This window comes from Xyrauchen texanus, chromosome 36, assembly GCF_025860055.1.
Source record: "Xyrauchen texanus isolate HMW12.3.18 chromosome 36, RBS_HiC_50CHRs, whole genome shotgun sequence".
NCBI classification, from domain to species: Eukaryota; Metazoa; Chordata; class Actinopteri; order Cypriniformes; family Catostomidae; genus Xyrauchen; species Xyrauchen texanus.
The window spans coordinates 30831947-30852958 of record NC_068311.1 but is presented as its reverse complement, the minus strand read 5'-3'; the positions used below and the strand labels follow the sequence as shown (position 1 = coordinate 30852958).

Genomic DNA, 21012 nt, shown 5'->3' with positions numbered 1-21012 from the left:
TGGACATGATGGCACATACATGGCCCAGAATGGGCCTGTATGCTTTTCCCCGGTTTCTCTGCTCCCGGGAGTCTTGGCCAGGGTACGGTTCTCGGAGATAATACGGTAAACGGTCCTCGACGGCTCCCCTTGGGCGATTCTGGACAGGAGGGACCTTCTGTCTCATGCACAGGGGACAATATTTCATCCCCGGCCCGAGCTGTGGAACCTTCATGTTTGGCCCCTGAAGGGTACCAACTGAGGAACACTGGGCTTTCACCTGAAGTTATCGAGACCATTCTAAGTGCTAGGGCTCCCTCTACAAGAAGTTACACCAATAAATGGGGTGTCTTTGAAAGATGGGGCAGTACACATAATGCAGGAAAAATTGTCAGCAGGCACATGCCCCGCCACTCTCAGAGTTTACGTGGCCGCTCTATCAGCTTGCCACGCCTTGATTGATGGGGTGCCGTTGGGGAGACATCCTCTGCTCGCTCGCTTCGTTCATGGAGCCATGCGACTGAGACCTCCTGCTAGGACCAGGATCCCTTCATGGGACTTGGCAATAGTCCTTGAGGGTCTGAGTGAGACCCCTTAGAACCTCTAGAGTCAGCGTCTGATAAACTTCTTACTCTTCAAGATGTTTTTTCTTATGGCGATTACCTCTCTAAAGAGAATTGGGGATCTACAGGCTCTGTCTGTCTTGCCAGCCTGCTTAGATTTTGTCCCAGGAATGGCTAAAGCAATTTTGCAACCTTATCCTGACTACCTGCCTAAGGTTCCTTTCTCGACTGTACATCCGGTCACTCTCGAATCCTTCTCCCCACCATTTACAATGCCGGAGCAGGAAAGACTTCACAGACTTTGTCCAGTCCGTGCCCTTCAGACTTATGTCCACAGCACTAGCCAGTGGCGTAAGTCAGGGCAACTATTCGTTTGCCCTATGGACTGCAACAGGGGGACGGCCGCCACCAAGCAGACTATGTCGCATTGGTGAGGGACGCTATTGCCCTGGCCTATGAGGCTCGCGGTCAAGCTTCGCCAGTAAGTATCAGGGCTCACTCTACCAGAGGGGTCGCCTCCTCTAAAGCCATGACTAGAGGTGTCCTTCTGCAGCATGTTTGTGATGCGGCAGGCTGGTCCTCTCCGCACACATTCATAAAACGTTATAGTTTGGATGTTCATGACACTCCAGGCTCTTATGTCCTTGAGTCAACATAACACGCTCATGTCTGAGAACTCTCATGCTCTTGTGAGCACACTACACAACCGTAAGGTGTCCGGACATCCATAGTGCAGCGGCGTGGGTATTCTTGTTCCCAAAACGCTAACCGTGCGTTCAGACCACAGGTGGCGAGAGCATCAAAATTCGCTCTGGCTTCCCTGCCAACAACGCTATCGAAAATTCGTGGATGCTCTGATGTATTTGAAATAGGTGGCAACGTTCATTGAGAATGCTTGGTTTTGTAAACTATATTTAAAGGGGCCACAAAACATCCAGATTTGACGACATATCACAAGTAGCGTATATCCTCATGAAATATTTTTATATATTATAATATAATATTATATAAACCATAATATCCACTTCAACTCACCTGGCACACCAACAATTTCAGACATCTTTGTCCACGCATCTTTTTTTTTTTATTTATATCCCTGTAAGCAAACAGGGATAGATCAAATATTACGGGAAAACCCGCCACGACAATAATCAGTTTCTCCTCGGAACTAATGTTTGGTGGGAACCAAAGTTTACACGGTTGTGTTCTCTAGACTTCGCTAGTGCGGAGCACTTTTATATTCCAATAGGTTGCTGCCAAACCGCATCAAAGCTCATTACATAATGTTGGCTGCACTTGAACTTTCCTCTGACGCCCACACCGCCCAAGACTCGCCGCTTCTCGCCGCCGATAGACGCTGGCTGTTATAGAAAATGAATGACTTCCGGTCGATTTGACGCTCTTGCCACCTCTGGACTGAACGCACGGTAAGTCAGTGCAGCATCAAAGTGTAGCTTTTTGACAGGGAACGTCTCGGGTTACTTAACTGTAACCCCTGTTCCATGATAAAAGCGGAGCGAGATGCTGTGCTTCATTGCCGCACTGGGATGCCCCAGGTCTGCCCTCCAGACAAAATACCTGATGATGCACCTGTGAAGCATCTATTTATAGTCCTGTTACAGGTGCATCCAATGATGTCACCAGCAGAGGCTATAAATTCTGGTCAATTTCATTGACGTGTTGCACACTTATTCACAGCTGGTCACACCTAAAGTTGTTCCCAAAGCGCTAAGTCAGCGCAGCATCTCGTTCCGCTTTTATCAGGGAACAGGGGTTACAGTTAAGTAACCAGAGACGTTTTCCAAGCTAGTTCAATGGACCACAAACAATGAATGAAAATACACCTGTTGAATGGCCGTTAAGACACTAACAGTTTACAGACGGAAGGCAATTAAGGTCACAGTTATAAAAACTGGACACTAAAGAGACTTTTCTACTGACACCGAAAAAACACCAAAAAGAAAGATGCTCAGGGTCCCTGCTCATCTGCGTGAAAGTGCCTTAGACATGCTGCATGGAGGCATGAGGACTGCAGATGTGGCCAGGGCAAAAAATTGCAATGTACTGTGAGACGTCTAAGACAGAGCTACAGGGAAAGAGGAAGGACAGCTGATCATTCTCGCAGTGGCAGACCACGTGTAACAGCACCTGCACAGGATCGGTACATCCGAATATCACACCTGTGTTACAGGTACAGGCTGGCAACAAGAACTGCCCGAGTTACACCAGGAATGCACAATCCCTCCATAAGTGCCCAGACTGACCGCATTTGGCTGAGAGAGGCTGGACTGAGGGTTTGTAGGCCTGTTGTAAGGCAGGTTCTTACCAGACATCACTGTCAATAACATCGCCAATGTGCACAAACCCACCTTGCTGGACCAGACAGGACTGGCAAAAAGTGCTCTTCACTGACCAGTCGCGGTTTTGTCTCACCAGGATTGATGGTCGGACTCACGTTTATCGTCAAAGGAATGAGCGTTACACCGAGGCCTGTACTCTGGAGCGGGATGTATTTGGAGGTGGAGGGTCTGTCATGGTCTAGGGCGGTGTGTCACAGCATCATCAGACTGAGCTTGTTGCCATTGCAGGCAATCTCAATGCTGTGCATTACAGGGAAGACATTCCCCTCATGAGGTAACCCTCCTGCAGGCTCATCCTGACAATACCCTCCAGCATGACAATGCCACCAGTCATTCTGCTTGTTCTGTGCATGATTTCCTGCAAAACAGGAATGTCAGTGTTCTGCCATGGCCAGCGAAGAGCCCGTATCTCAATCCCATTGAGCACGTCTGGGACCTGTTGGATCGGAGGGTGAGGGCTAGGGCCATTCCCCCAGAAATGTCCAGGAACTTGCAAGTGCCTTGGTGGAAGAGTGGGGTAAAATCTCACAGGAAGAACTGGCAAATCTGGTGCAGTCCATGAGGAGGAGGTGCATTGAAGCCCTTAATACAGCTGGTGGCCACACCAGATACTGACTTTTACTTTTGATTTTGAACAGCCTTTGTTCAGGGACACATTATTCCATTTCTGTTAGTCACATGTCTGTGAAACGTGTTAAGTTTATGTCTTAGTTGTACAAATATCTATACATGTTAAGTTTGCTGAAAATAAAAGCAGTTGAAAGTGAGAGGACATTTCTTTTTTGCTGAGTTTAAATAGTGGAATGTAATATTCAATGTAGAAGTAGAAATAATAATAATAATAAATTAATACTAATCTGATTACATTTAAGCAAGATCTCACAAGCAAGAGTGCTTTTGTACTGTATAAATCTTTTTCAATGATTTCATTAATACGTTGATGCTCTGCAGCTCTATATTTGACAAAATAAATCCAATGATGTGTTTTGGATTCTGCTTTGAGGATCTGTATAAAAACACTTCATTTGATAAAAAAAATAATGCAATGGTATGTGGAAAAGTAATAGTTCTGTTTTCATTTAATATAAGTTCTAAAAGTTCATTTGATTATAAAAGTTCAAATTTAATTTTAAAACATGCAATTCAGAAAGAAAGAAAATGGAGAATACAGAAACTTGGGAAAACATTTTAAGGAATTTGCATTTCTTTTTTATCAAATGGATTTCATAGGACCCTATATATTACACAGGTCGTTTAGACTACTTTGATGCTCTTTAGTGCTTTTTGGATCTTGACAGATGTGTGAAGTGGTCTATGAACTGTCGTTGAATGGAAATAAGCAGCAGAAAATGTCTTCATTTGTGTTCGACAAAATAAACTAATAGCAGGGTCAGTAAATAATTACAGGATATAATTTTGTTTGGGTGAACTACTCCTATAAGAACTTAGTACAGGAGGTGCTTATGGGATGGCAAGTCTTCCATTTTAAAAAATGTGTATGAAAGTAACTGTTCCACTATTGTACTTCTACCATGTTGTGAACCTCAAGCCAAACATGCTTGAATACACACACTCAAATCCCATTTCAAGGCTGTGTAAATGGGGCACACATGAGCGGGAAGTTTCATTGAAGAAACACAGAAAATAGGTCATTGTTGCGCATATGAAAGCATCACTGCCACATGGTTGGGCTCCTATCAGAGAACAACAATCCTTTTCATCCATTTAAATTGCCTGTGTGTGGATCCTACTAGCCATATGAGGAACATGGCTCAGGGTAGAGCTGTGCTTATGAAAACGTGTAAACCAGTAAAGATTTTGGAACCGTTTAATACGTCCACAATGCCTTCGAATGCGTCTCATCCTATTAAAATTAGAAATAGTCAGTTTTACAGTCTAGTGTTTTTCATCCAAGTTTTTGATTGTGTGAAACTGTTTTTGCATCAATGCCAGACGTTCCATTCTTTGTTTATGAATGGTCTTATCTTTTGGTTGGAGTCCATTAAGTTCCAAACAATGAGCAAAAATAACCAAATGAAGAGTAAATTCCATTAGAATAGAATTGAATTGCATTGTATTACCACATTATCCATAAATAGGCATTGCCACATGGTAAACCTTCCATTGTATTTCCAGCAAAAATTACTATTAGGGTTCTCACAGCCAAGAAAAACCTAATGGAAAAAATTCATGGAAATGAATACAATCTTAGAAGTCATGGACATTCCTGTAGTGAATATAATTTAGTCTAGTTAAGCTCAGCTCTATAATATTTCATTGATTAGAAGTTGTGGGATTCTAACAAAACCGGTCAAGGAAATGTCCTGGTCATATTTTCACATGTTTGTTCACATTACATCCATAATTTTCTTTAAAAATAAATAAGAAAAAAAATAATGCAAAAATCGAGGTTACAGTGAGGAACTTACATCGGAAGTGTACAGGGACAATTTTTGGAGGATTTAACAAATGTTTTGAAGCTTTTACTTTTAAAAAAGCACTTAAATGAATTCTTCTCTTAAAACTTGTGTATAATTTGAGCTGTAAAGTTGTTTAAATCATAATTCTTTAGCCATTTTAGGGTTTGTTGACATTAAATTGACATTTTCTATCCTGGACAGACATAAAAGACTGGAAAATAAATGCTAAAGTAATAGAAATGAATTGGTCAAAAGATGTGGGAGCCCTGGACTATATTGTGATATATTCTTTGATAAATACCTTGATCTAGAATTACTAACACCATCACAACACCCACCCCTAGGTCGGGGATCATCGTAACAAATAGTAACACGTTAATCTGGGCTAATCCAAACAGACAAATATCCGAAAGATCTTGAGCTGGACCTGTCCATTAATTCAGCCTGATCCTTTTATCTCTTCACTCCCCATCCTTCCCTCCATCAGTATCAACCTCCTTCCTGCACCCACGGGAGAAGTAAGAGCAGCCCGGGAGCCATGCAGTTATGACCGTTTCTCTTAAGTGCACATTTTTTTCTATTACTCAGTCAAGGGCAAGGCTCTCTAGGATCCGATGTTGCAAACACATTGCAATCATCAGAGAAAACATAAGCCTAATGGTTAAATCATTATTTTACATCATCAGCTATGTTAATGCATTCGTGAAAGGGTTTCTGACATCATTACAGCTGTTTTTTGCAACATACTATGAGAAAATCTAATGTAAGTTAACATTGCATTGACCAAATTGAAAAAAATTTAATTGAAAAGCGCACACACACAGTTTAAATAGGTTTTCTTGATCAAGTTTGTCTAAATCTTCATTTGAGCGATCCCGATATAGATTCTCCCTTATGTCGAAACAGATAATAAACTATTTCTATTACAATTTCTTAGTAAATTTTGAGCTGTCACTAAAATTCCCAGGGCCCAGGACAAAATTTTCATGAGTGGGCCCGTCTCCCCTGGGCCCAGTGAGAAGGCTATACAACAGAGGACCTTAGTGCCCCCTAGAACCGTTCTGTACAATTGTGGTGAGAAGAAAAGCATCTGAGAATGCTATTCTGAGATGCGAGTTGGCGCTATTTAGGCGGCACGAGGGGGACCTTCACAATATTAGGCAGGTGGTTTTAATGTTGTGGCTGATTGGTGTATCTGCATTATATTGGCCATCAGCATCCTGCTCTCTAGATGTATCGGCTATTGAAAAACCCAATACAGGCAATGCTTGTGAAAATATGAACAGGCTTAGAAGAAAAACCCAAGGTTTAGCAGAATACCTAGGCCTCATTTTGCAAAGAAATCTCCAAGCACCAATAGGAATAAAAAGGGTCCTATTAATACATCATATTCCTAAAGGTTGGAGACTGTTTTCATGTTAATTTCATTAGCTTTCTTTCAAGAGGCATCTTGCTACTGTAGCTTGCAGGGAACCGCTTTGACCTTGAAAGGAAAGGGAGGAAGAAAGGGAGGGTGGGGGTGGGATAGGGCAGCAGCTCATGCATCACACATCGAGGAACACCCATCCCAGTGAAGAAGAGGTGCTGCAGAGTTTAGCATTGCATTCGTTTGACTGAGGCACACAACTACAAGAAAATAGTTTAATGCAAAGCCGGTTACGAAGCAACTAGGTGTTTAAGAAATTACTCCCAACCACAGGCAATAATTATGGATACTTATATGGATACTAATATTCACACATATTGCATTGCAAAACAAGGCCATATAGTCCTGGATACTGTATGAAATATACTACAGTACAGTTCAGAAGTATAAATTATCTCAAGTCAGAGGATAAAAAGGATCACAGGTGTGTGTGTGTGTGTGTGTGTGTGTGGGTGTGGGGGGATCGAATGAATACTGAGGCTACATCACTTCGGCCGAGAATGATTGACATCTCAAACAAACTAATAACATTTTCGCACTAACAGACTATTCCAAAAGCTAGTCCGAATTTTAGCTTTTATGCAATTTTTTTGGGCAAATATATTCAATTTTTCGCTGTATTAATGAGGCAGGAACCACTAAAAAATACGGAAATCTAAAACTAGACGCTAAATGAATGTGTACGAGATGGTGCGCGAGGGCAGGTGCGAATTCGCAACAGCGATTTAACGCGTTACGAAAACCCGCCGTTTATTAGATTTAGCTTACAAATTAATTAGCCCCACGCATTTTACATCTAATGTGATAGGCCTACTGTAGAGAGCGTAGTAATGACATTTAGGAAAGGCTATTCATAGACCTCAAGCCTCCTGTGAAACTGCTTGATATGTACGCGAATATCGCAGCCACGCTGTTAAATTAAAACCCGATTAATAGCTGAAATCCTTCGATGTTTTTAGGTCGCGTGACAGGTTTCATAATTAAGTAACTGTACTAATGGTCATTTGTCGACTACTGCAATATATGGATGAATCAGATAAAAGATTCATTTAGGCAAAGGCTGGCTATCCAGTGCTTTTACATAGGGCGTCTGGGTTACTTATAGCCTGTGGACATTGGTATAAATTTGTTTATTTTCTGGCATTGATACAACACCGGGAAACCAAGGAGATTAATGGTACATGCCACATAATAACGGATTGTAATCGACAGCACAGGCATTCAAGCCCATGGCATGTCTGTTAATATAAAACCTTGTCAATGCAACAGAGCTTTTAAAGAATTGGGGCAATTCTTGTATGAATTCCATTTGGCACTGCAAATATGCACCAGTGTATTTAATAACGCGTTTCTGTATGCTGCAAAGCACGAGCTAAATCATAGATAGTTTAATTAATATCGTTTCGAAATCTGAACATCAGTTTTTAAGGTGGGCACTTCAACACTTGTCAAATAGCATTTACTCACCCCAACTACTCGCAGTGCGCCCGATGAATTCCCCCGTTCGTGGGTTGTAGATAAAATCTTTCCAACTCGTCTGTTTCTCGTCAGCTTTCTCCTCTATGTTGGCCATGGCGTGAATAGGATGAATAAACCAGTTTGAGGACGACGAATGAGGACGAATCAAAAAAGCGTTGGTTCAGGCTTGCCACATTTGCGTTATGAAATAAACGAGGTGTACAGTCTTTCCACGCGGGTCGAGACTGCAGCAGTGATTGGCACGCTCGGGATCTCCGCTATCGGCGTTTGAAGCGCTAAGACGCATGCGCAGCCGCACGCGATTCCAAGAGCCGGATCCAAACGAAGAGCATCGATTGATTCAACATAATTTCTGCAAGATTTACTGTGAAGTTTTGGTGATACCTCTATATGGGAGACTGGGGCTAGTTGTCACACCTTATTTTATTTCAGTCGAATTTCTGTAAACACTTAGGCTACCTTGAAGTTTTGACTTCAAAAACCTATTGTACATTTCCATCATTAATCTACCTATAGCGGGTTAAGTTGTAACAATGGGAACTTGCTATTTAATGACACGGATTTGAGAAGAATATCTTTGAGTATGAATTACTATCTACTATCTGTATTTTAAAAGTATTACAGCCGATTTAAAGGATTTCCAGCTAAATGTAATCAGTAAGACTATTCTGAAACGCAATTCATAGACCAGCAAAAATGGAAAATATAACTAAAATATAAAGTGATTGTATTTGTCAACAGAAATCACAATAATGAATTGTATAAAATTGCAGCACAAAATAAATGTGATAAATTGCCCCAATCTAACACACGCACAGTTTATCCCTTAGGTTAAATCTACATTATAGTTTACTTTTCCCTTAAGCTTAATGCACCATAATGTATGTATTTGGTTTCATTGTGCTCTCTTTTTTACTCAAGTGCTATTACAAAAATTATATTGGATTTTTTATTTTGATGATAAAACTCACAACAAAACGTGCATTTATACAACCAGTCTTTTAACTTAAAACCTTATAGTTATTGATATATACACGTATCGACCACTTTATTTGGTAAACCTGTACACCTACTTATTCATGTGATTAACTAATCAGCCAATCATTTGGCAGCAATGCAATGCATAAAATCATTCAGATACGGGTCAGGAGCTTCTGTTAATGTTCACATCAACCATCCGAAAGGTGAAGGTTTTTTTATCTTAAGTGATTTGGACTGTGGGATAACCCCTCTGTACAACTGTAGTGAGCAGAAGAGCATGTCAGAATGCACAACAAGTCAAACCTTGAAGAGAATGTGCTACAACAGTAGAAGACCTCAGTTATCAGAGTTAACATAGCCTTTCTGTCAGCTCAAACCAGTCTGGCCATTCTCCGTTCACCTCTCTCTTCAATAAGACGTGTCCGTCCATAGAACTGTCACACACTAGATGTTTTTGGCACCATTTTAAGTAACCTCTAGTTTGTTTTGCATGAAAATCCCAGGAGATCAGCAGTTACAGAAATATTCAAACCAGCCCATCTGGCACCAACAATCATGCCATGGTCAAAATCACCAAGATCGCATTTGTTCCCCATTCGGATGGTTGATGTGAACATTAACTGAATCTCCTGACCCTGTATCTGCATGATTTTGTGCATTGCACTGCTGCCACACAATTGGCTGATTAGATAATTGCATAAGTAGGGGTATAGCCATTTCTAATAAAGTGGTCAGTGAGTGTACCTCTTGTGACATCTTCCCCATGTGATAACTAGTCCGGCTCTCCTCTATAGGTTTAAAGTAATGCGTATTATTATTATTTACAGCATTATTCCTTAAATCACACACAACTTAAGTTGCACAAATCCTTTGATTCATGTTTGTTTCTAGACTGCATATTTTCAGAATCATGTCTGATCTCACTTCAAACCTCTGTGGTCCATATCGTATGATCACTGGAATATTTTTCATACTTTTTGAATATTTGGCAAATATTGCCATATCAACTCTTAACCACAAAGGAAAATGGTAAAAAATAAATAAAGAATAAATTCAGAAAAAGTAAACCATTATAATTCATCTTTGAATATTATTCTTAATAGCGAGGATGAGCTAAGTTGTGCACTACTCTTTTTGCTCTTTCCACAGAATATGTTCATTTAGGCTGAACAGAAGAAACAAATTCATAAATGTATCCACCCCTCTACTAATACAGAAAGAATAAAGGTTTTTGTACAACCGCAAAGATTATTACACAATGAGTATCAAGGTTTAACTTTGATATTTAAAAATGTGTATACCACTATGCAACATTTTTAGTACATTTCTACTTTAAATACCTTTAAAATAATAATAAAAAAAAATTGTAGACCAGACCACACCAGAGATAACCAAAATTATATGTTTATATACTGTATGCATACATGTACATAGTAACAATTGCAAACCAAAAAGTCATATTATTTATCCTGTAAGTTTGAGTGTGTTTAAAATGGCAACTTGAGCGGATCAGGGAGGTTTCCCTTGTATCGGCCACTCTAAATTGTAACAAAAATGTTTTGTTTTTTAAATCGCACGCACGCACACATGCACACACACGCACACACGCACACACACACACACAGAGAGAGAGACAGCGAGAGAGACAACATTTCCCAACATGCACTGTTCAAACAGCTTGTCGCAACATGTGGACTATCAATATTTCCCTTCAACTATTGCAGTAAATGACAAGAAGTAAACTATGCAATACAACAAAATGACATTAAATCAATCTATAAAAAAAGAAAATGTTTATTTTTTTTCAGCAAGGATGTAAATTCCTTCCAATCAAAGAACATAGAAACAGGTAAGAGCAGGACAATACTTTCCAATCCCCAGAGAGAAGAAAATAAAGTGGCCCTAGCCCACTGGACTCTGCTGTTATATCATATTTAAATACCATACCGAAATAAATAGATTTTCAGAAATAATTTGAAAGTCCTCTGGAAAGGAAGCAGAGAAAGTAAGCATACTGAGATGACTTGAGAGTTTAACGGAGGATCTTTCATGAAACATCTGCTAACCTTCATTTATTCGCTCTCCTTTACGGCCCGACCTGCGGCTCGTTAATCTGATAGCATACTGTAGAAAAGAACCACAGAAATAAAGCAAATTGTCTCTCTCTGAGGCAAAAACTCCACAAAAATAGTGGCAAACTGTGAGAGGAAGAGAGAAATTGTGAGGAAAGTTAAAATGATCGTAATATAGCGAGGAGTGGCAGCTTATTTCCTGTGTAGCGTTCCTCCCTAGCACTGCTCTGGAATCCTGTCCCAGTGTAGAGAGAGAGCCGACGTCCCGCAGAGATGAGCTTCACTCTGGGGACGAGGGATTTCCATCATCATCGTCCTCTTCCTCATTAAAGGAGCTGGGCGTTTGACCGCGAGACTCTGAGGTGTGTGAAGGGGCAGTGCTGCTGTGACTGTGGAGAGAGGTAGGGTTATTAAAACGTTGACCCAAATACTTGAGCTGTTGATAATTATAGAAAGAGAGTGTCTTGGTATTTTGGGAGGGGGTTGGCAGTGAGGGCTGGCCTGTCTTCCCAACTCAGCATGTCCTGCATGTATTTATATTCCAAGGAAATATGGAAGGAGATCATGTTATCTCAATCATCTCCTACTATGATTACAAGTAATATAGTTCTGCTACTTTGTAACATCCACGCAAGATTCTGGTAAACATACCTTCTGTGACTGAGAGGTGTTCTGTTGGTGTTTCTGGCCATGCCTGTTGAGAAAGAACATTGTGATGTTTATATAAACATAAATCACAAAAAAAAACTTTAATTGAGAAAATATCTCAACCAGTGTCAGAAAGTAAGTTTTACATTACAGTTTGCAATTTAAAACATAAATTTAAAACAATTTAAAACATAAAACCTATGCAAATCATGGGTGAAGCATTGGTTTCTGTACAGGCTGATATTTAATTTCCAAATTAACTTAAGCCACACCTCCTAAAGAAAATTCTTTAAATTCAAATATTTTACCAGACATGGCACTGCATTTTGTGTGATTAAAAATATATTTAAAAATAATATTTTGACTATGGAATTATCTATCTTTTAGCTAAGCCACTGAGACCCATCTAGATTTTGTTTCTTTGATTTTTGTTTTGTAGCTTAATGTGTTCAACAATATTCAACGGATTCAACAATAATAAAAAAATTAATTAAACAATAATAATTTTTGGCTTCCTAGCTAAACGTCTGATCGTAAAATTGTTAGAAAATGCATTACAGCCTTTAAGATTTTATTTTGTAGTGTTTTAGTTTTTGTATTTCTTTGAATCGATACACTTACATCAGCAAGGGTCAGACTACAATGTTAATCTCATCAACAAATATGTTTGTTTCATCTCTCTCTCTATATATATATATGTGTCATTTGACTGATTACAATGTATAGTCAGGACATTAATAATGTGAAAAATTACTATTACAATAAAAAAAAAAAAAAGTTTTTGAGGCTGAAAATTTCAGAACTTCTTAAACTACTTCATAGAGTTCTCAAAAATCCTCCACGTGCAGCAATGACAGCTTTGCAGAGCCTTGGCATTCTAGCTGTCAGTTTGTCCAGATACTCAGATGACATTTCACCCCGAACTTCCTGTAGCACTTAAAATGTAAATACGTGACGAAGGTTGCATGATCAAAATGTTGTATCAAGAAATTGTATACGGTTTGCAAGCAGTAGCAGCAGTGTGCCGGATTTATATAGAGTGGTTATCTGAGTTACTGTAGCCTTTGTCAGCTTGAACCAGTCTGGCCATTCTCCCTTGACCTCTCTCATCAACAAGGCATTTCCGTCCACAGAACTGCCACTCAATGGATATTTTTTGTTTTTGGCCCCATTCTGAGTAAATTCTAGAGACTGTGTGTGAAAATCCCAGGAGATCAGCAGTTACACAAATACTCGATCTAATAATTTATTAATAATTTCTATCATGCAACCTTTGTCAGGTATTTAACTTTTTTGTTTTCTATCATTTAAAAAAACACCTCTCCTAGGCCTGACTTAACACCCACTGTGTCCATCTCTTCATCACCCCGCTACAAAATATACAGTATATACATAAAAGGAATTGTTATTCATGAAAACACCTAACTGACCAGTAATTATATTTGCTCACAAAAGCCAAGTTTTACTAGCATTTGGCACTTTGGTGTGTGTTAATTTTGGACCCTGCTGATATGTGAATTGCAGATTTTGTAGCAGACAGGGGGGATCTTGAATTAAGATATTAGTGGAGGTATTATGCTCTCCCCACACAGCTGGACTGATTCGAGTGTCTTGTTACCATCCATGTGAGAGATGTGGTTGTACCAGTGGAGGAGACCAAACCGCAGTACAGAACAGTGTAAATAATTGAATTGTAGTTTTAGACACATGCTCTACCATATTATGCTTTAGGGCTAGAAAGTAATGAGTAGAAAAATCCTGTATATTGAGATGGCTGCAGTGAAGTAATGTAATTTATTTTTGCTGAGACAAAGAAGCTATTTTACAATGCAGGTCTGCTGCATCAGTCAAATTATTCAAAGTGACATGCAGTGCCTCTTCTGTGAGAGCTTCAAGACAGAGAGAGTTTTCGCCTGTCATGTAACTGCCAAAAGATGATAAAATAGCCTGGAAGTTGTAATCGATATTCGTAAAGAGACATGCCAATATTGGGTCCAGACAGAGAAATGCAGAAAGAAAAAAATGAATCTTGCAGATACATACTGGTGACATAATTTTCCAGTGACTTGGGCACTAGAGATCTGGACATGATGAGGTTCTCCGAAGAGCATGTGCCGTTCTCAAGCCCCAAAGTCATGCCCATTCGCTTCAGGATCTCAATGTCATCATGGATCTCAAATGTGTTGTCAAAGTTAAAGAGGTATTCACACCTGTTTGGAGGAATAAATTTGAGTTTAGCTGCCGGCAAATTCCTTTAAAGTCATTGGCATAAAAAACTAAATGAATTAATTTTTTCCCACCAGTAAGACATGACAACTGAGCTTGTTTTATTGCAAACATTGCCGAGGATATAAAAAGGGGTCATATCATGAAAAATCTAATTTTCTTTTATTGTTTTAAAATGAAAGAGTTCTATGTACTAGGGGTCTGTTCTAAAACCAATTGAGCTTCCTCCGGAGGCAGCATTTTAAGGCATCATTGGCACACTCCAGACACAAAGGCAGGTATATTAATTGCTGCCTCATAAGATATCCTGTTTTGCCCAAATACTAAGGTAGCGATCCCAGAATGCACTGTGATAAGCTCGGTGGAAAAATTATTCCAAGCTGGCAGACGAAGCAAGATCATATTTTTATTATAATTATACTTATAACTAGTGTTGTCAGTCTATAACATTTTTAATCTCGATTTTTTTCTAGTTACTAACGATTAATCGCAGATTTTGAAAGCGCTTAAGTTTGACACTATATATACTTCTGCGTATGCTAAGATTGTAGGCTCTCCTTGGTAGAAGTGCTCTGGCGCTGTGTATGTACAGTATATACACTGACTGATCAGCCACAACATTAAAACCAACTTTCGGAGTAAATTCTAGTGAGCTGGTGTGTTTGAAATTAGATCAGCAATTACAGAAATACTCAAATCAGCCCAAACAGTCTCTAGAATTTACTCCAAATGGTGCCAAAACATCCAGTGAGCAGCAGTTCTGTGGACGGAAATGCCTAGTGAATAAAGAGGTCAACAGAGAATGGCCAGACTGGTTTGAACTGACAAAGTCTATGGTATGCTATTCTAAGATGCGTGTTGGTGCTGATTTGGCGACATGAGGGGGGACCTACACAATATTAGGTAGGTGGTTTTAATGTTGTGGCTGATCGGTGTATATGCTCATTACAGTATCAAGTCATTCCTGTCACCTATGTTGAAATCAGTCACGAGTTGAGTCTCCCGGGCACTGTGTGTGAACAGCACTTTTTTGAATAACGCACCTTTGTAAAGCGTGCCAAATCGCTCTTATGAGGCTTCGTTTCAGTTAGGATGCTGCCATAGAAGACAGCTGCCAATGTTGGTAGGAGACAGTGAGGTAGCTCACTATGTTTTGGAACAGACCCTCTTTATGCATACTGTAACTTTACAGAAACCTGTCAAGAAACTGTCCTGGTTCTTATTTACTCCAAAATTAAAAGAAACCAAAAAAATATATATATTTTGCATATAAAAATTAAGCCTATTTTATAGGGCCAATAATTTTTTTTATATTGTGATATTACTGTGTTTTCATGAAAGATATACATATTTTACCCTACAATTCTTACTGCAATACAAAAAATATGGTTATTACGATATTCTCATTACTACAATGTGAAAAAAATGACATATCTAAATTGTAAATTATTTACACATCACAGCAATACACACTTGAAAATGCCTTTCATTTTTGCTGATTTTAAAGGTTAAATCAATGTACAATTTAATGCATTTCATTACTGTAATGCAGTAAAAAAAAAAAACTGTTATGGTAATGTGACCTGTCCAGGGTGTCCCCCGCCTTACGCCCAATGTTAGCTGGGATAGGCTCCAGCCCCCCGCGACCCTGTACACAGGATAAGCGGTTGACGATGGATGGATGGATGTTATGGTAATGTGAATCATCAATGAAAACAATGGGAATAGTAAAAGTAAAATGTCTGGACATAATGCAGTAATGTGAATTAAGTGGAAAAATATACTCAAGTGTCCTGAAAATAATGTCATAACTACAGTAGTGATGCACTGATATGGAATTTCTAGGCTGATAACCGGTAAATTACAGGGATGCACCGAAATTACAACTGCCGAAATTTGTTTTACTTTATAATCAAGTAACAGTGACACGGACATGAAGAAAATGCAGCGTTTTATGCTAAAATATGTAAACATTAGCTAATTCTTAAATATATACTGATGGTAACAAGATTGTGCTTATAATTGTGATGCGCATATGTACACAGAGAGCAACAACACAAAAACACTCAAAGGAGTTTATGAAAAAACACTGTGGTGAAATGAAAAAGCAAATGCACATTCTGTTGGTATTTGCGATTCCTAGTTGCCTATTAAAAAATCTACATTCCCAAAAGTAGCCTTATGAAGCGATAGCTCTCTTGAATTTCAGCGCATTAATACAGAGTTTTTTTTACATGCATATTCAGAGGCTGTTAGCTTGAGCACCATCGCATATATTGTTAAAATATCCCCACCTAGTGCTTGAGCCGAGCTGCTAAATCAGGGGTGTCAAACACGAGTCCAATTCAACCCAATTTGCATCCACTGCTCATGCTCAAATTTGCTCTTTTCGTCTGAAATTAGACAACTGACACTGACACAGATAAACTCAGTTTCTTGTTCCCCACTCACAACTATATTGACAATATGGATGATGGACAGATCCAAGAAAAACATTGAATAGGAAGGTATGCTTTTGTCATTTGTTTTGTATTCATATGTACTTTATTAGCACTTTGTAAGATAATTATTTGCTTATGTTAGGCAAAAGTCATCGTAAAGGCTGATACCGATAACCAATCATTTTCTGAAGTTTTCATTTTTTTATCTTTTAACCTAGAACTGCTAATTAATTAAAAGCTACTCATTTGAAAAATAGGTGTCAATTAAAAGTTTGGAATCTGGAATTGACAATATGACCAATTCTTAACTGCAGCTATTTAAAATTTAGCAGATGTAAAAACAACCAGAAATATGCCTATATTACAGATGTGTGCTGATTTGAATAAGAAATAATTGACAAGACAACTGCATAAATTGTATGGTACCATTTATATGAGTGTTTTACGGTAATCCTAATGAATGCTAACAGAGAGATAATAACAAACTTCTACCAGATGTAATAAAGCATTAAACCAAAACGAGGCAATAAATTAACAGGCATGTTACAACAAACATTTCACAACAAAACGCACAATACAAACATTAATCTATTTATACATGGTGCAATATTATTCCAGCAGCCAGACTGTGTGCAGCGGTGGTTTGTGTGTGTAATGTTTGTGTGTGCACTTACATAATTGGCAGACGCTAATGCAGCACTCATCTGTAACAGTTCCGTTTTATAACTTTTTAAATGGGATCACAATAATCATAATGGGAACAGGCAAAAATACCATACAGATCTAAGTCATCACACACACAAACTAGTGGTTTTTTTTGGTTGTTTTTGTTTATCTATTTTTCTCCCCAATTTGTAATGCCCAATTCCCAATGTGCTCAAGGTCCTCGTGGTGGCGTAGTGCCTCAATACGGGTGGCGGAGGAAGAATCTCAGTTGCGTCCGCTTCTGAGACATCAATCCGTGCATCTTATCACGTGGCATGTTGAGCACGTTACAGCAGAGACGTAGCGTGTGTAGAGGCTTCACGCCCCACTGAGAGCGAGAACCACATTATATCGATTATGAGGAGGTTACCCCATGTGACTCTATGCAACCGGGCCAATTTGGTTGCTTTGGAGACCTGGCTGGAGTCACTCAGCACGTCCTGGATTCAAACTCACGGCTCCAGGGGTGGTTGTCAGCATCTTTACTCACTGAGCTACCCAGGCCCCCACAAACTAGTGTTTTTAGCCATCTCAAGTAGCTTTGTGAGGATTATTTTAAGGTCTACGCACTGTTACACTCCTTTAAATCTTGATCCTTTGCTTTTAGTAACAATGTACTATTTCCCATATTCTGCTTATGTTTCATTAATTAATAAGCTAAAATTATTGCCCTCAAGTACATTCTGTACATACATATTGTTGTGAACTTTTTGTTTATTGCTTCATGAACATAAACAGAATATGGATAATGGCATGTCGTTATTTACAGCATATGATCCCAATTAAATTCAGCCCCAAAACAAAGTAACAGCATGCAGAGATGTTGAAATAGTCCACACGGAGCGACATGAGCTCGGTTTGCAATACTAGCCAGGCTCTCAATGTCAGACATGCACTGTCGCTTGAGGATGCCCGAGTGCCTGCCTGAAGGAGAGAGCTGGCAGTCAGAGATTCTCATCTGCAAGCAAAACAACCGGAACAAATTATCTGCAAAATATCGGCGGCAATTCCACTATCAGCACCGTTTATTGGTCAATAATTTAGTGGCTGCAGTTATCTTGATGGCCCAAAATGGCTTTGTTTTCTTTATGCCAAACATTTTTTTGTATTTAATTTTGACTTAAATATGAACAGGACATTTTCTTGACAGGCTTATAAGTAAGTGTTACTTGAAGGTTAGCCGATGAGGTTAGTCTCTGTTAATCAACAGAGGGTGTTTCTATTGAAATCTTAAAGGTACAGCAACTAAAACAGTCTTGTTTAATATTAAAGGTCAGAGGCAGGGTGGAAAATGGTCATGAAAAAGTAATGATTGTTTTAGAAAGCATGACAAACTATTAGAGGACCTTCAGGGGGAAAAAAAAAAGCAAATTATTAAATAAAATCTATATAATGACCCCTTTAAGTTAAGCAGATTTTACTCTGCCATTTATCTGCACTGTCTGTTCTGTTTATTTAAACATTTAACTAGGCTCATGGAATCAGCAGAGGACATTCCTGCAGCACGGTTAAAAAGACACACAAGATAACATAGAAAACGAAACAAAAAGGCAGAGAGAGAAATCTCGTACTTATCACTAGAGATGGAGCAGTCGATGACGGTTCGGACGTCTGTGTTGAGAATGATAAATGGAAGCTGGATAACGGATCCTGGAGGTGGTGTTGACTGAAATGACGCTTCATTGGCCCGGTTCCTCTGTACCAGATTCTTAAACGCGATCTGCTGCTCAGCACCAAGAAAAGACGCACAAATCACTTCATGTATGCACAAACCATTTCAGCAGCACATGACCCATTCAAGGCCAACTCATTACAATAAATCAGTCACCATGTTGATAAATAAACAGGTTAGCGTAGTCGTACCATAACCTCATTTCAATCTCAGGATGTGTGGGAGGGCTGGCCAATGACTAGAAGTAAGCCAATGTATTTAATTTAGTCCTCCAGCAGCACTCCAAGAGTCCTGATCGATATCCCAGCAGGACCAAGGCCTCTTTTGATCTCTCCAAACATCTATGACTTCATTGCTCTGATCGGTTGCAGTGCAATATGCATCACTTATGCTTGTCTCTAAAACAGACTTTGAGTGCTAATGTGCTAAAATGAAACACAGCGAGGGCTGGATGCTTTGCAGTGATTTTCTGCGACTGTGCTTGTGTGCTGGGATTTTCTGCTTCTCTACAGCTGGCCACAGTTAATATGACTCTTTCCTCTCATCTGCTGTGTTTTTAGTTGTTCATTCTTCTCTTTCTCTTAGACGATGGACTGAGGCTGATTTGTGTGTCAATGACGCTAACTGGACAAAGAATATTTTGGTGGATTTTCAGTTGTGATCTGTTGTTGTTGGTGACGCAACCTTACTAATTAAAAATAATAATAATTTCACAATGTCTCTTTCTCATTAATTAACTTATTTGTTTTTTATTAGCTCTTCAATACACATTCATGAGAGTATATTTCAGATCTTCACACGTGATGCAAGGGCGTTGGCATGTTCAAACAAAAGCAAAACCAATTAAGCTTGTGAACAGTGTTCTGTTGTAAATAAACCGAGCATTTCCGTTTGTATTGCGTCAGTTCTCACTTGAACATGCCAACATGCTTTTACTCAAATGAGAGGCTGCGTTAACTCTGTCCTCTCATATATTAATATTATAGAATATATAAGAATATATATACTTTAGATATTTTTCTAAAAAAACTTTGTGTTCTGCAGAAGAAAGTCTGAGATGGCATGAGGGTGACCAAATGAGAGAATTAAAATTTTTGGGTGAACTATTTAAAACCCTATAAAATGACGAGTCTTCTGATTGAAAAGCAAGTATTGTTATTTTTTTGGCTATATGACCCAGCCCTAAAACACAAAAACACACAGAAACTAACAGGTGTTGTACAAACCTGTAATATCAGCTCCTCTAGCTGGGCTCTTTTCTGTCGGATTCTTTCCAGACGTTTCTGTTTTTCCAGCTGTAATACAACGACACACACACACACAAATTAATGTCACTAAAACAGTCTATGTATACCTAGATGACACCAATCGTACCCGTTTTACACTACAGTTTAACATTTAGAGAGGTATTTGAGTTCAGCAATACGCAAACAACAGCTCTAGATGGCTTAAAGCATTGATTTGAGTTGTATATGTGGGCTTCTGTTCACCCTCAACCCTTCCTCTACATTATCCTCCTCCATTCACCCTCTGCTTCAGTCTGTCAAGCTGCCACAGATGTGACACTAACAGATGGTGTCAGAGGGCTCCACACACACACACACACACACACACACACACACACACACACACACACACACACACACACACACACACACACACACACACACACACACACACACACACAAACACACACACACACCTCTGTTTTCCTTTTACACAGTCATACATGCACACATTCAATAAGCTGGAGGTAATTTTATTTAATCAAGATGTGGCAATCAGGTTTTACTTAAACAATTTTATGACCTTTCTCTGATAAAAGAACACTGTTTCAGGTACTAACATGATCTTATATATGGTCATCTTGAAATTTCAATAATCCTGTATTAATAAAACATTTATCAGAATATACACCGTAATAGAATAAGCCTTTAAATCTACAAGTATATTTTACTATTCAAATAAAAGTAATTATTTGATTCTATGCAGTTATGAACAGACAACCTGTTAAATGTGTCATTTTTTAAAAACAATAAT

At 39.1% G+C, this 21012-nt stretch overlaps 2 protein-coding genes across 8 annotated transcripts in view; both read right to left on the bottom strand.

Moving 5' to 3' along the window:
- The window catches only part of LOC127629505 (sodium/potassium-transporting ATPase subunit beta-3-like), a 50366-nt gene extending 41879 nt beyond the window's left edge, over positions 1 to 8487 (bottom strand). The window contains exon 1 of the mRNA XM_052106595.1: positions 8216 to 8487. Coding sequence (XP_051962555.1) covers positions 8216 to 8321 — 106 coding nt within the window. The 5' untranslated portion in view covers positions 8322 to 8487. The remainder of the gene's footprint in view (positions 1 to 8215) is intronic.
- A 2118-nt stretch (positions 8488 to 10605) lies between these two features.
- Positions 10606 to 21012, bottom strand: part of LOC127629947 (transcription factor Dp-2-like) — a 78729-nt gene continuing 68322 nt past the window's right edge. For all 7 annotated transcript variants that reach the window (XM_052107272.1, XM_052107274.1, XM_052107271.1 and 4 more), the window contains 5 exons: positions 20199 to 20267; positions 18872 to 19023; positions 13972 to 14138; positions 11932 to 11974; positions 10606 to 11669 (listed from right to left, as the gene is read on the bottom strand). In XM_052107272.1, the coding sequence (XP_051963232.1) occupies positions 11561 to 11669; positions 11932 to 11974; positions 13972 to 14138; positions 18872 to 19023; positions 20199 to 20267 (540 nt within the window). In that variant the 3' untranslated portion in view covers positions 10606 to 11560. The remainder of the gene's footprint in view (positions 11670 to 11931; positions 11975 to 13971; positions 14139 to 18871; positions 19024 to 20198; positions 20268 to 21012) is intronic.